The sequence below is a fragment of the Ambystoma mexicanum genome, chromosome 8, assembly GCF_040938575.1.
Source record: "Ambystoma mexicanum isolate Mex_15411 chromosome 8, UKY_AmexF1_1, whole genome shotgun sequence".
In the NCBI taxonomy this organism is placed as follows: Eukaryota; Metazoa; Chordata; class Amphibia; order Caudata; family Ambystomatidae; genus Ambystoma; species Ambystoma mexicanum.
Window position 1 is genome coordinate 386,892,230 of NC_090929.1, and position 15,938 is coordinate 386,908,167.

At 43.7% G+C, this 15,938-nt stretch overlaps 1 protein-coding gene across 1 annotated transcript in view; it reads left to right on the forward strand.

Moving 5' to 3' along the window:
• The window catches only part of LOC138471970 (cholesterol 7-desaturase nvd-like), a 451,161-nt gene that overhangs the window by 349,065 nt on the left and 86,158 nt on the right, over nucleotides 1-15,938 (forward strand). The window contains exon 6 of the mRNA XM_069609866.1: nucleotides 7,008-7,184. Coding sequence (XP_069465967.1) covers nucleotides 7,008-7,184 — 177 coding nt within the window. The remainder of the gene's footprint in view (nucleotides 1-7,007; nucleotides 7,185-15,938) is intronic.

The window sequence follows — 15,938 nt, forward strand, 5'->3', positions numbered from 1 at the left end:
CTTGGTGGGCTGACTAAGTCGAACCCAGTGGCGAACGTAGATGTGAGCTGTTAAAACATGTTGAATTGTGCTCGCCCAAGCAGCAAATGGTTATCGAGTAGGGGCGAAGGGGGGGGTGCTCTGTGCAGTACACGGGCGGCTCTCAAAGATGCAGTTTGGGGCAGTCTCAAACGCAGGAGTTCTGTGAAGTGGGTAGTGGGGGGGACTGTTGGTGTGGTGGAGTGACTACAGATCTGGTTTGACATATGATGGCTTGGTTTTGGCATTTACCTACCCTAGATGAAGTATGGGGAGTTAGCTAAAAAAAAACTCATGGGACCTTTTAAAGTAATGATGTGGAATGTCAGAGGGATGGGCCAGTCTGCTAAAAGGAGGACAATTGGAGGGTATATTAAAAGATGGGCAGGTGGCGATCATTGAAGAAACGCATCGAACATCAGCAGAACTTAAACAGGTGAATACGAGTTGGAGAAAGGTACACAGTACAACCTACTCATCCTTCTCAAGAGGTGTGCTCTTCTGGATTGCCAGTGGAGTCCTTTTCTAGACCTCTGAAGTTCTCAGAGACCAGAAAGTGCTGGCAGTGTTTGAGGTATTGGCTGGGAGGAAAGTGTTTGGTTAATTCCTATGCTTGTGATATAGAACACATGTACTTTCCTGGGGTTATTGAACTGATAGTAGGCCATAGATGCAGGGAGCCCATCTGGTGCTGCAACCTTAACAGACTGCCTGACCCACACCTAGATACACATGACATTCAAGCTGCTTACAAAGGCCAAGTGTCGAGATCCTTGACCCGGATGATGCAGGACCTAGATTTGGTCGGGCTGTGACGGGAACATAATGGGATACTTATCTTAATTCCACCCACATGGAACACACTAGGTTCAATGATGTACTGGTGTGGAAAGATCAATTTCAGGGGTGTGGAGTACATTAAGAAAATTCTGATGGTAGCTACGCTAATCAGCGTCATAGCAAGCTGCAGACTACGTGCAGAATCCCTAATGGACCATGTCTAGACAAGCACTATTCTACAAGCTATAGGGGGGTGCTTTGGTCTCCAGATGATATTGGGGTTGTATGGGAGGTGTTTAATCTTCCAATCAGAGGGAAGTGCCATACTCCCAGAAATGGGGATCATGGCAACGCTTTTATGTAGGTGAATGGGGATGGGTATCCTGTGCGGGGCTGGGTTAGTCTGGGATTGTATGTTACAACAACAGGCACTGGATGAATTGGGGAAATACGATTTTACGCAATATACACAGAAGATCATGGTGAGGGGCACAAATCCGGATGCCAGTTTGGCTGGTTCCTGAAGAGGGGAACAACTGCATGATGTCATCCCACAAATGTAATGGGAGGATGGCTCCCTGACCATGACGTAAAAAAGGCATTAGTGAGGTTTTATACGTATATTATGTACAGTTAGGAATTCTGGCCTTAACGAGAACGACATTGCTGGTGTGTTGAAGCAGACTACTCTTCGCCCTGTGTCCAAGGCAGTCTTAGCACTGTTGGAGGAACATATTACGGAAACTGAAATTCAGTTGTCCATAGTCCCTGAATGGCAGAAAAATGCCAGGTAGCAAAGGCTTGCCAGCAGTTATATAAAACCTATGTGGATCTACTGACGCCCAAACTGAAACGATTATATGATCACACCTTCCATAAGGGGTCCCTCCTGAAGTCCATGAGGGAGTCACAAATAGTGGTGATACTGAAGGAGGGTAAAGAGCCTACACACAGCGAGTAATACTGCCCGATGTTTGATGAACCTTGACACTAAAATACTGGGTGAGAAAATGAGGATGAAATTGCTGCAGTCTCTCTGAAAGCTTGACTCTTGATGGAGTGGAAATGGCTTTTGTGTACTAGAGCAGTATGGGATGGTGCAAACATATTTATCTGGATATGACATGGGCCAACAGCGAGGGTGAAGATCTGCAGCAAAGTCTCGCCAAGCTGGCGGTTGGAGTGAGGCATGGGCTAGGGATGTCTCCTATCCCTGTTTCCGATGCTCTTTATAGTACAAATCAGGGAGGCTGGCAATAGTGATAGAAGGGTGTCTGCACGTTCTATCCTTGTACTCGAACAACATACTTGTATATGTACTGGAGCCATGATTATATGTTCCATACATGCGGGAGGTCTTTAGGAGGTTGTCCGGTTTTAGAACTAACAGAAAAGATGTGCTCTTCCAATTAGCTGGACTTATGGAGAAAACATTGGCAGAACTCCAGACGGTACTCCTTCTGATAGTTGGTGATACAGGTTTCCCCTAACAGCAGTGGTTACATTCAAGTATAATACAGGGAAGGCACAATGCAATATAGGGGATGACATTGTGTGAGTAGCGCAGTTAGTGGGGAAGCGTACTTGTGCAAAGCTACGACTAAAGGAAGGTTTTAGCCCATACGTTCTCATAAGAGTGGACGAGGGGTTGGCAATAATTTGAGACGGGCGATGAAAAATGTACCAGGGAGTACTGCTTCGATAGGAGACCCGTTTGATGATTAGATTGCTGCCCGAATGGGCCACGAAATTTCAGATGCCAACAGAACCATTCTTGAATTTTGCCAATATGGTAAACACCTTGTCATTAAAGTGGGCGCCTCTACCAGAGTAACCTCTGTTGACACCAATACGCCACACCAAACTGAAGGGACACAATCGATATCCAGGCTGTACCAGGCACTGGAGAAACGTGGGACTTTACCACAATGAAAAGTGAAAGGAAAATGGGAAAAGATATAGGTGAGCAACTAGAAGGGTATGAATGGTCTAATATCTGCTCATAAGGTAGCAGTGTATCGCGTAACACCAGATTTGAATGAATACAAGTTAATATCCTACATCGTGTTTACATGACTGACTACACGCAATCCACACCCAACACCCACAGATGTCCTAAGTGCCTGCAAGGATTGGTGGGGTTTGGCATATGATTTGGCAGTGCTTGGTAATTAGTAGGTTTTGGCATAAGGTAATGGACAAGGTTTATAACTTTGTGAATGGGAACTTTGAATGTTCCCCTAAAGTGTTCGTTGTTGATGTTCTCTGGGGGAAAAGAAGAAACGAAGGAACAAAACAGCCTGCTTCTTTATGCTATTGGCAGAAAGGAAGATGGCAATATCCTAAAAGGATCCTTGCTGGAGCAAATGGCTGAATGATGTGCACAGATGTTACAGCTGTAAAGAGGGGTTTTACAAGGCCAAGGGCGAAAAGAGGAAGGAAGAGATCTGGAAATGAACTGGGTAATGCACCTGAATAAGTTGATGTCCTCTCCAGACGACAAACTGCCATGAAGCCAGTCGACGCATTTAACATTGGGCAATATGAGTGCAGGGGTTGGAAATATCAACCAAGGGTACCAATTAGTGAACATAGAAATATTGGGTACGTACAAGGATATAACTGATCTAAAACTTGTCAAACTGATCTGATATCTAGGGAGGGGGTAAGGTTATGGTGTTATTTCACTGTTCTGTTTTATTTTTCTTTCACAAAAATGACAAAACCTTGTTTGGGGTAGGTTTCATGAGACCTAAAAACCGAAGAGCAAGCCTGAGGGAAAGAAACACAGCAAAGGCAATGATGATGGATACAGAACTGAAATGATGAAGCAATTGAGACCGTTTGGTTTAGTGAGTGATGTCTTTATGGATAGATTAGGTTATCCGGATTTAAGTTATGGGTGGGAATGGCAAGATGCACAGCTACAACTGATGAACTCGGTTGTGGCCGGGCATCTTGAGGATATGTGAGAGTGTGAGGGGAAGAGTTTGAGATTCTAGTGTGGGAAGCACAGTGAGGAAAATTAATATGGGGCAAAGAAAGGGTGCTGACACTGAACTTGGCTTATGACTGGAACAAAACACAAGGTAACACTTGCACACCAATTTTCAAACAGGATTCCACGAAAACATGGGTAATTGTTATTCTAAAAGATGGGTTAGTAATATTTAAGGTGCAGGGGAGAATGGCTCAGCCTTGGTATCTAGGCTGGGATACAAATATAGAACGAAAGAAATCCAAATTATGGATAACTGCGTCCCCTGCACACTTTCAATCAGGCCAATGGTCTAAATGGATTAAATGAAGACTTTTGTCAAGAATCGGTCAAAAATACAATTAAATGTCACTTTACGATTCAGATTTCAAATATGTAGACATTCTTTAAAAGGAAAAATTCCAGGAGTTGTTTTCTTTAGAGAAAGATGGTCTCTGATTTATTGATTTTTTTTCTTGTTGCCCAATGCGTTTCGAGATAACATTCTCTCTTCATAGGGGCTTAAGTTTCAACATCACAAGCATCTACAAAAAACATATATTGAAAATAGTTCAGTCTTATTCAAAAGATTTCATACCTTAACAGTAAAAGAACTCATATTGCCTCAAGCTACCTCACTTGTCCAGGTAGAGCTTAATTTAAACAAAACAATGATTCATTTTTCTAAATCATAGAATACTCTCGGATGGATAACATGTCCTTTCTGTTGTAGGTTGTCTAAAGATACCATGTTCTAAACCTGTCTGATAATCCAACACGTGTTTTTTGGGAAGAAAATAGATTTAACCAGAGCCCATCTTAAAAACCGAAAGGATAGCAGATTAAAAGATGGATAATCCTACTTGGGCTGTGTGAGCCTAAAGGGTCTTTGAAAAGGAGTAAAAGAGAAGGACTCACCCTTCTTCCAAAGTCTGGGAAAGAGAAAGTAGATGCCAGGGATGGGAGCTGGTAATCTCCCAGGTATAATCGGTACAGTGGAGACAACCAAGTCTCAATTGATGAAAGGTCAGAATCCGACTCCTAAGGGAGTTAAAGTGCATGGTGAAATAAGTGAAAATAGTAAATAGGAGCGTGTACTACCTATTCTTTCTAAACTACTCCCAGCTCTCATTTTTCGAGCCCTCATTCATCCGTAGTTCCTACACACATCTTTTTTTACGTCATCCAAATAGACTTTTCATACCCTACCAGTTGGGTATCCGTTCCATGAGTGGCACCACTATCTCTTTGGACCACTGGTACATGCAGGTTATCCTTATAATCTTTGTTATATGCTGTTATCTTCCCTTTTTTTAAATAATGAGTCAGCTGATACCTTCTCCAACGCCACCCGCACATGCGGTTGTGACGTCATCACTTTCGACGCCGCTCCCGCATGCGCGGGTGACGTCATGGGACCCATACAGCTCACATCTGACGCCGCTCGCGCATGCGCGGGTGCGTCATAGGCCCCACTTATCATATATAAACAGAGGCGCAACGGAGTCAGTCGGAAAGCTCCGCTTCCAGACTGCTTCTGTTACTGCCGCCTACAGAAATAAGGTAATTTGGATCCCCACTTTCTCTATTACACGCTCCTATTTACTATTTTCACTTATTTCACCATGCACTTTCTTAACTCCCTTAGGAATCGGATTCTGACCTTTCATCAATTGAGACTTGGTTGTCTCCACTGTACTGATTATACCTGGGAGATTACCAGCTCCCAGCCCTGGCATCTACTTTCTCTTTCCCAGACTTTGGAAGAAGGGTGAGTCCTTCTCTTTTACTCCTTTTGAAAGACCCTTTAGGCTCACACAGCCCAAGTAGGATTATCCATTTTTTAATCTGCTATCATTTCGGTTTTTAAGATGAGCTCTGGTTAAATATATTTTCTTCCCAAAAAAGACGTGTTGGATTATCAGACAGGTTTAGAACAAGGTATCTTTAGACAACCTACAACAGAAAGGACATGTTATCTATCCGAGAGTATCCTATGATTTAGAAAAATGAATCATTGTTTTGTTTAAATTAAGCTCTACCTGGACAAGTGAGGTAGCTTGAGGCAATATGAGTTCTTTTACTGTTAAGGTATGAAATGTTTTGAATAAGACTGAACTATTTTCAATATATGTTTTTTGTAGATGCTTGTGATGTTGAAACTTCAGCCCCTGATGAAGAGAGAATGTTATCTCGAAACGCGTTGGGCAACTAGAAAAAAATCAATAAATCAGAGAAGACCATCTTTCTCTAAAGAAAACGACTCCTGGAATTTTTCCTTTTTAAGAATGTCTACATATTTGAAATCTGAATCGTAAAGTGACATTTAATTGTATTTTCGACCGATTCTTGACAAGTCTTTTCATTTAATCCATTTAGGCCATTGGCCTGATTGAAAGTGTGCAGGGGACGCAGTTATCCATAATTTGGATTTCTTTCGTTCTATTTATGAATCAGACTGGTCCAGAAAGATGTTGACCAGGTCTCTTGGTCCTTTTCAAGAGGTACATAAGAGCAAAACTGAAGCAGAACACCATATTTACTAATCGCTGAACTTGTTGACCTAAACTGTATCTTTGACTTTCTTATAACACTTGAAACCATCAGTTTTCCTTTGTGCACGTCTGAAAGCATCTGAGGAACAAATCTCATCGCCAAGGCTCACGTAGGTCTTTGGCTGGTGTATTCTCAGCTATTCCATCTCCCTGACTCGCCCCATTTGGAATAATGCACTTTCAAGATGGGGCGGCGGGGTGGGAGGGGTGTTTTATTTGGCCTGCTTGCATGAAAAGTTCTTTGACACCAAAGCAGTTTCCATTAGTGTGTTTTGTGAATGCCAACTCAGTCTGCTTCATGGGATCTCATCGGTGAACTGGTCTAAAAAATGCTGGCTTAATGCACACTGCGCAATCAGTGATACATTACATTGATTTTCTTTCTCTGTAGAAGTCTATCCTCAAGCATACAATTCCCTTCTAGAAGCGTTTTGCTCACCTTATTCTCTGCGGATACAAGCATGACTAGGTTTGCTTTAAGAAAAGTGACTGCATATGGAGATATGGCAGTCTCAGCAAATATGTTTTGATTGGTCAGAGAGTTTGTATAGAATAGCACAGCAAATCATTACAATGTGGATGTTTCTTGAAAATGAAACCTAATTCCCCATAGCTTGTGGAGGTTGGGTGTTTGAACCGCAAACCAAACATTTTAACACATGTTTTTCTCCTTCAAGGTTGGACCTGGGTTGGTGTTTCTGTACTTCAAACATGCCTTCTTTGGAAGTGGTGTCATTCTACATTGTGTAACACCAGTGGAACCTCTTCTGCAAAAGGTTTCTCATAGTATTTATTACCAGGAAAGCATGCCCACACTTGTGCCAAAGTTCATTCTCCGAGCAGAATGCATCCAGGTAAGCCTCTTCGTAACATGTTTGTACTATTGTCTACAATGTATTTAGTCAACACTTTTGTTTATGCTTTTAAGAGATGCAGTGACGCTACCTTAAAAGAACAGGGCAGGTGTGGTGCGCGGGGGGGTCTCTTGGTCTGCATAAATAATGGGTATTTGAGATTGTGGGACACCACATTAGCTATTTCAGTACCCCTGCACACTTTATGCCAGAGCCCTCTTGCAGAAACACTTGACAACATATGAGCATTCCTTGCTTTCTATAAAAAAATAGATCTCTTCTTAGTAGGTGGGATTGACCTAGCAGTCTTGGGTCCGAGGACAGACTAGAAGACCCTTTCACTGAAACCAACACAAAACCACCTGTATATGGCACATGCACCCTATTTTGTCTGTGTTCTGCAGTTTTTCTTCTGATACACGTCACACCAGGAGACAAAAAGGCCTTAAAATATGGGCGGTCGAATGGAGTGCGAGGCACAGGACTCCTGACTCCATTCTACCAACTAATGCAGGAGGCAGCTTGCTGCTGGTAAATGGGTGAACAGAGGCTGTACTTACCTTTGCCTCTCATACCTACCCAGCCCATCTTCGTTTAGGGGGCCAGGGAGCAAGACAACGGGATGAAGTATGCTGCCATTTCCGTGCCTGCTTGCAACAAAGTAGTGCAGCATCTCATGCATAGCCCCATGTGGTGTTCTACTCTCTGCAAAGTCAAAATCACTGGGCATTTTGGTAGCATGAGTGCTGCCCACCTCCTTACACCTAGCCAAATGAGTATGTTGGCACTCTGTGGCAATAAATTGTGTTTTGTTGGGTGCTTGGAGTTATTTATGGCAATACCTGCGAAATTAGGGTAGCATCTAGGCACTCGATGGGAATTGTTGTCTGTTTGACCAGTGCTAATAAAAATTTAGTAGTGAGTAGCCAGTGGACCTGTGTGTCAACATAGGTGAAGTCTGAGGCAGCAGAAGTGGTAGTTCTGTTGGTGGAATGGAGTGCATATTTGGAGATTGTGGTTGTATAAATAACCCTCCCACACAACGCCAGTTTTGTTAACCTTTGAAGGTTAAGCCATAGACAAGATGATAATGGGGGGGTAAGTAGTTGGAGAAGAACTAGCAGAGCGTCAAGATATCCGTGCTTGCTTAGGGTTTAGGCATTGGCTCCCTTCCTGGGACCCAAGGCATAGGATGAAACTCCTGCATTTTGACACAGACGAATGCAGTGCTACCACTGAGACAGGCTTGTCAAGATCAGAAATCACAGGTGACCCATGTGGCGCCTGCAAGCACTGACTGTCCTTGCTCAGACTGGGGGATTTAATTAAGGCCCCTTCGCTGTGGTGTGCTGCGCAGGTGATGAGCAGAGAAATTCAGACAGGGCTCGGCCTCTCCCACGATATTCGCAATTGGATTGATAATGGACTTCCTGCTGGACTTCCAGGACCTGCTGGATGGATAGTGGACTTCCTGCTAATAGCTGCAGGTGATTATGGATCCCAGTGAATTGGGCATCTCTAGCCTATATATAGTTGAGGGTGAGAGTGGTGGGACTCTGAGAGTAGGTCTTGGAAAGAATGCATAGTGCTACTTAATGAATCCTTATTGGCATGTTTGTCAGTCTAGATCATTGTGTAGTATCTTTTGTCTTTCCAGTGGTTTTATTCTATATAGTTCATAACCGCTCATCAGTTTCTTCAATCTTATTTTTGAAAGTTCTGATTTCATTTTGTAATGCTTCTGACAGTCCTGCCCACCCAGATAGTTTCCTGCACAAGCATTAATAAGTCAGGAAACCTGTGTCTTGCCCTTAGCAAAGATCGTATGAGGGTAGCCTTTACCTTTTTTTGTTTTCAAGTATCTTTTTTTGACATGGTGTTATCAACTTATATATATTGGGTTGTTTCATTAAGAGGACACCCCAACATAATGCCCCCTGAGATACAATCCCATCCCACAATTCTGGGGACAAGAAACAGGCTAATTTAGGTATCATTTTGTTTATTAAATAAAATCAATGCAAAGATGGTCCCCAAACTTTATGTGGAAGTCCCCACAATATTACACAATCGCAGGCAGCTCGTCTACACAAATCTACCTGCATAAAGCTTGCCCTTTTCTCGCAACCATGCATCCATTTAAAGAATCAAATTGTGTATAATTCTGCAGACACCTCGGGTTGCAATAAAAAATGTATTGAAAACTTTGCTTTCCCCAATAAAACCAACCAAGTACTGTAATTGGAGAACTGTTGCATAGATCACATTTCCCAGGTGTAAATGCAGTGCTGTAAAATGCTAGTATGTGTCGGCAATATCAAAGTAGGTTTACACACCGCTTCATCAGAATCTGGCGGGTGTTGAATGATTTGCGTGTGCTTCAGAAAGCACAGGCTTTCGACTCACCCACCCACCCAACCTAGTTTAAGGATGTTCTGATGCAAATGAGTGGCCCTACCCTTTTATTTCACAAATTGATTTTCACTGGGGCAAGATAATTTTTCTCTGCTATATAAAGTAGAGTGTCAATTTTTACATGGGTTTTACATTCATATTTTCTATGGGAGTAGAAATTGCACAATTCACCTTGCTCTCATTCCTGAATTCAGTTCATATCTATGGCCTTCACATATGACCCATTATCAATCGAATCTTCTTTAGGTTATGGGACGGATGTCTTCCAATCATAGCTCAATGTTAACAAAATCTGTGAAAATACTTTTGGGACAATTTAGTGAGATTTTTATTTACAAAGGTGGCACGGAAGTGCTACATGCATCGCACTGCACACACAGTGCAAATATGTTTGGGTCGGATTTAAATGGCATCTCACTTAATTAGCGTGGGCCCTTTGACTGGAAATCTCCCAATATGCAAGTCCCCCTCGGGTTCCCTTCCCTGCAGGTTGTCTTCTGGACAAGGTTCATCCCCTTGGAACAGGAATACTTCCTTCTGCAGCTCTCAGGTTGGTCTCTGATTAATCGATTCATAATACAAATTCATGTATGCTCCCAATTAGGATCTAACATCCACTCTGCGGTCTGTCCTTGCTCTCTCTGAGCAGTCCGAGGTGCTAGGCTAGGCCGATGCAATGTGCTTGTTTATGCCGCTATTGGCTCGGCCACGGAGCGGGTGAGGGTTCAGTGTGCCAAAGTGGCGCTCTAGTCTAGCTCATCTGTGTTCGTCCGGACTGCAGAACATCTGTGGGAGAGCCATGCTGAAGGTGCTTCCTGCAGTTCTCAAGTGCTGCTGCGGGAACAGCTGATACAGGGGGCACCAGCGAATACGGTATAGCCTGCTGGTTTTATGTGTACGCCTGTACTTGCTTTCAAAACCCCCACATAGGCAATAGCTCCTGTTTTATTAAATAGTCTTTAGTGTCACATGCACAGCCATGCCATGATTTACTTGAGGATTATGCTCCAGATATTGCATGCTTTACTAGTTGCGTGAACGTTATGGCCCTGCCAGAGTACAGGCGCGTCCATCTAGCTATTATATCTTATGACTTGACCGGTCCTCCCGGACAGTTGGGGGTGGGATTGCCTTTGTCTATAAATCTACTTTGACCGCTTGTGCCATCCCCTGTGATCTTGGGGTCAAGAAGGAAGCCTTGTTTGTTCATTTGCTTGTCACACCTTCCCAATCCTTTCATGTCCTGACAGTTTACTGTTGTCCTCCTTGTGACTCTTATTTCTGTGAGGCATTTTTAAATTTGGTAGCTGAACTGCGGCTCAAATTTAATAATTTGATAATAGTGGGGAAATTTTAATTTAAAGATAAATTATCTAGGGGAACAACCCCTTTTGTGATTTTTGTCCAGAATGAGGGATTTTTGATTTACTTCAGCTGGTGTCGGGTGCTACCCATCGTCTGGGAATACACTTGATCTTATTTTTTCGCCACCCACTTCAGTTTTAGATTTCCCTGACCTCCAATTAGTGTGGTCTGACCACTTGCGATTCCTTTCTGCATAAAGGTGGAACACCCTCCCCTGGTCTACTCTAAGCCCAAAATATGGAAGCGCAGTTGGCGATCGGTCAACGCAGCTACTTTATCTCGGTCCATAATATCTGGGTGCCAAGCCTTGCCATTGGTGGACCTGATTTCTTTGGCCCGGTATTCACTGATACAGCTGACCTCTTTGCCCAGGTCAGATTTTCTAGACGGCGTTCTCGTCAATCTGAACCATGGTTTGACAAGGTTTTGAAACTTCTGTCTTAAGCAGCAGCAGGCTGACCGTAAATGGAGAGGCTCCTACCTTCAGTCAGGTAGAGTTCTCTTGGGTTAGGTCAAAACTGTATTTCATGATGCAGTTGTGGCTGCTAAGATCAGATTGCACTCGGGTAGAATGGAGGCTGCTCTTAACCAGCCTAGGGAGCTATTTGAGCTTGTACGTTCATGATCTTCCCTCACTGTGGATTTGGCAGGGTCGTTCTCTCACCGGTGCTCTGTGTCTTTCGAGTTTGTTCACTGAGTAAATTGCGAATGTTCGCACTCTGATTGCACCCTCGTGTCCAGGCCCTGGTGCGTCCCCTGTAACTACATCTGACTGCCCCCCTTTGAGGTCATGGTCCACCTTCCCTGTGTTTTCAGCAGAGGAGATTGTAAAGGCCACACGTCCATGCTTAAATCTTAATCCGCCTTCGATCCTATTCCATTGGCAGTGTGTAAGGATATAATGCCGACTATTGCCCCTTGGGTGACCCAAGCCAGTAACCACTCGTGCCAGTCGGGGTCTATTCCTTCACAGCTAAAACATGCACTGGGGATTCCTCTTGTAAAAACCTTCCTTGGATCCTGCCGCTCCCGCTAATTTCCATCTGCTTTCATTATTCCTTTTCTTTATGAAGCTTCTGGAGTCTTTAATCTCCCTCCTTTCTGAGCTCTTTTCTGGAATATTGCATGTTTTTTTTAGCCTTTCCAGTCTGGTTTCAGTCCTGGTCTGGGCACCGAGAGCGTGCTGGGCTGTGTTGGATGACCTAGCATGTCTCACAGATCAGGGTGGAGAGGGGGACTCAGTTCTATTAGATATTTTGGCGGCCTTTGATACCGTCAACCACACCATCCTGCTTGCTTGCCTGGCCGGTGCAAGGATTACTGGACAGGTTCTATACTGGTTCTCAGCTTTTCTTGAACAGGCACAGACTTTCTTTCCCACCTTTTTGTGCAGTGTCCGTTCCTGTCTTGTGGGGTCCCCAAGGGGTCGACCTTATCCCCTATGCTATTTAATGCCTACATCCAACCTTTGGTCAGGCTCATCGGCTCCCACGGCCTCCGATGCTACTCTTATGCAGATGACACCCAGATTATTCTGTGAGTTGATCTCTCCAATCCTGATCCGGCGTCTCGGCTGCCGAGTTGCTTGGAGGACATGGGGTGCTGGATCGGCCACAATTGGCTGAAGTTAGATGGGGACACACCCGAGATCAAGGTTTCTTCCCCCACCTGCCCCCTCGGTTTCTTCTCTCTGGACCTCTGCCCTTTGGCCTTCTTCTCTTGGCCCTTGTCCCCGGCCGGTTTCCATTGTGAAGGATCTGGGGGTAGGAATCTCCTCCTCTTTCCTTGGAGGCTCAGGTGGCCTCTGTGTGTCAGCCTGTGCTCTACAAGCTGAGAGTTCTGCATAGGGTTCTGTGAGTTTCTCCCCTCAGTTTCATGCACCAGTGGTGGCGGCACTGGTGCTGAGTATATTAAGACTAATGTCACTCTCTATCTAGCCCAGCCATCATCTCATCCACTGCCTCAAAGTACTGCAGAATGCTGCAACTAGGTTGGTGGTACGTACCCCTTATCGCATGTCTATCCCCCCCAATGCTTCGGCAGCTTCATTGGCTCCCTATGGCCCAGAGGGTGCAGTTCAAATTTGTGCATTGTGCACCGGGCCTTTTATTACCGGGGTGCAGAGTACCGGTAGTGCCAGTTTCGCCCTTATATTCCCAACCGTCCACTCCGTTTTCTCGTTATGTACCATTTCTGGTCCACAGGTACGGCTTGCACTAGTTGGTGGGCGTGTTCGTTTTTTTTTTTTTTTTTTTTGCTGCAGCAAGGTGCTGGAATTCCCTTGCAGTCAGTCTTCGGGCCACAGTTGACTATCTTTCTGCCGACTACTGAAGATGTTTCTTTTTTGTCTAAATCGTCAGAGGGTCTGGGCTGTTGAAAGTACCTTGCTTGGCACCAAGATGTCCTAGGGTGGACTTGTGCTTCTTAATTTCATTTAAAATAAGATAATATACGATTCTCACACTGTCATTGATGATGCTGCGCATCTTAACTGGCCTGGCCCTTTCACTGGCTTACCCAATAGTCCAACACTCTGACAATTCATACCCCGGATCGCCATTGGTTGATTATAATTACTGTACATCTGAAAAGGGAAATATATGGTGGGGGGCTGTTTGCTCTTACAATTCTGAATGCAAGATCGTTTTTATTCTGATTCGTCGTAGCAGCATGCTACCTCAACGAAACCTGCATCTCTGCGAATCTCCGGCCCAGTCACATCTGGCCACGTGGCAGATTTATTTGTAAAATTATGAATATTAATCGTTTTATTTTGTAGCAAGGTAGAAGGCTCGAATTTGTATTGTTTTAAATAGAAGAATGTCACAGGGACAATGCACCTTAGCCCACCCCATATTTCGTAGTCTTAGGATTGCAAAGTTTATAAGCAAAATGTTTGTGTATGTGAAATTTAATCGCCAATAATGGATTAGGGGTGACCCGGTATTGGTTTTATGGCGGTATGATCACCTTCTTGCCAAATGACGCTATATCATGGTTATCGCAGTATAGCAGGTGGAGTTAATAAATCTTAACAAATATTTTATTAAAGGTCATGAATTGTCAGCATTTTGAAACTTGTCTCTGCACATTATTAGCTGATCCTCCAGGAATCTGAAGCGGCTGCAGTTTTGGTCTTTCATGACGCTAACTCGTTGATCCCCTTGAATGAAAGAGCGACTAGTGGAAGTGTTAAAATGCACATTTTGAGCAATGAGCTTGCTCCTCAGTCACAGGTCATCGCTTTGAAAATAGGCCTCGACCTTCATTATTTTGGAACCACATGGCATGGGCATCATGACCCCTCGCTGTGATCAGTCATAAAAGTTTGTTTTGATAACGCTTTATCCCATTAAAGGAAGAAAGGTCACTCATTTGAGGTCTGAAGGACCATGTAATTGTGTTTCTTTTGTCAAAATGTCATAGCCAACACACACTCACCGAAAGGTTGCATATTGATCAAATCACTATACCTTGTTAACCATCTCCCTGGTGTATCATAAAGGTCTGATGTTGTCACCACCGACCATGTAATTAATCCTAACAGGACAGCGTTCAGTGGGCGCTGTTGATTTCTTTCTTGATTCTTGCAATACATGTTCATTTACCTTCTTAAAGATAGTGGCACAAAAACGTTTTGAAAATGACAGTTAAAATACATATCGGCACAAATATGGCCTAGACCACCACATCACCACAGCCCCATCATTACCATTTTCCCCAGGTCTGAGCGCATTAGGAACCTTGTCATGTGAGTTGAGACTGAGGAATGCTTTCATGGGTGGTGTGATACATCAAGGATAGACCTGAGAAATATCTCACCCCCATTGCTCTGGATACCTCAAATAGAATGTAGAATCTGTGCTGCCTGCCTGAGTCCAGTGCCATATGCAGAAGGTAAGTGAAGGATCAAGCGAAGCAACAACTCTAGTGCCAATGTGTAAATCTACACTGAGGACAGTTGAGGGACGGGGGGGGGAGGGGAGGGTTCATACAGTCTACAGAGCTAACATTTTTTGTGGACATGCATCTGAAGGGCATCCAGTTAATTCTCCCCTTTGAATTCTGGAATGTGTAGTTCCCCATCTTTCAAATTGGGGGGGGGAAACTAATTTGGCTCATCTTTGACCCGACTCTCCTGATCACAGGGAAAGAGCGGTCACTACATCAAAGCTGCATTTACTAATGTGCCTTACTTTCCCTATGCTCTTGTCTGCCAAACGCCACATCCCACAGTGCAAGATCCAGAATGCACAGCACTTGCTTACTGCATCTTTTCCAAATCAGATTGAAAAGCTCACTTAATAGCTGCAGGCCCTAAAACGGTATAACGGTATAAACAACGTGACGGTTATTATTGTTCAATTAAGTTGTTCACGGTATCTATGAGGGTCGGTATACCGTTATACCATTACTCCCCTATAATGGATGTGTTTAAACTGAACCGGATCTTGTGCCTCAGCGCACTGACTCGTATAATGCCTATGCAATTATTTTAAATGATTGATTTGAGGAAGATGACGCTTCGCCTTTGTTCCTTTGCATTAGGCTGGAGCATCTGTCTGACTTTATGGAGATGGATAGTACGAAAGTGACATTTTAATGGAAGGATTTCCTTTTGAGGCTCAGCATTAAAAATTAACAGGCTTCGGCAATCTGCCTAAACTCCAAACACCTTGATTCATTTTGTTGGCATTTAAACCTATTAAGTACCTTCTTGAAAGTTGATTCCAAGGGAGGGTGGGAATTTTCTCTGGCCTGTGTAGGGAGTCAACTGAAATCGGCCATAGATGCACCTTTGATGGAACCCATCTCCATCCAAAACTATTGTTTTTCCTTTTGTTTACATCCTAAGATATTATTTAAAGTCCACGATTATATGCTTTGTACTAATTTTAAATAATTGACAGAAGTTGGAGAAAGGATTACACTTGTACACTTGTAAATTGGAAAAAACAAACTAAGTTATGATTC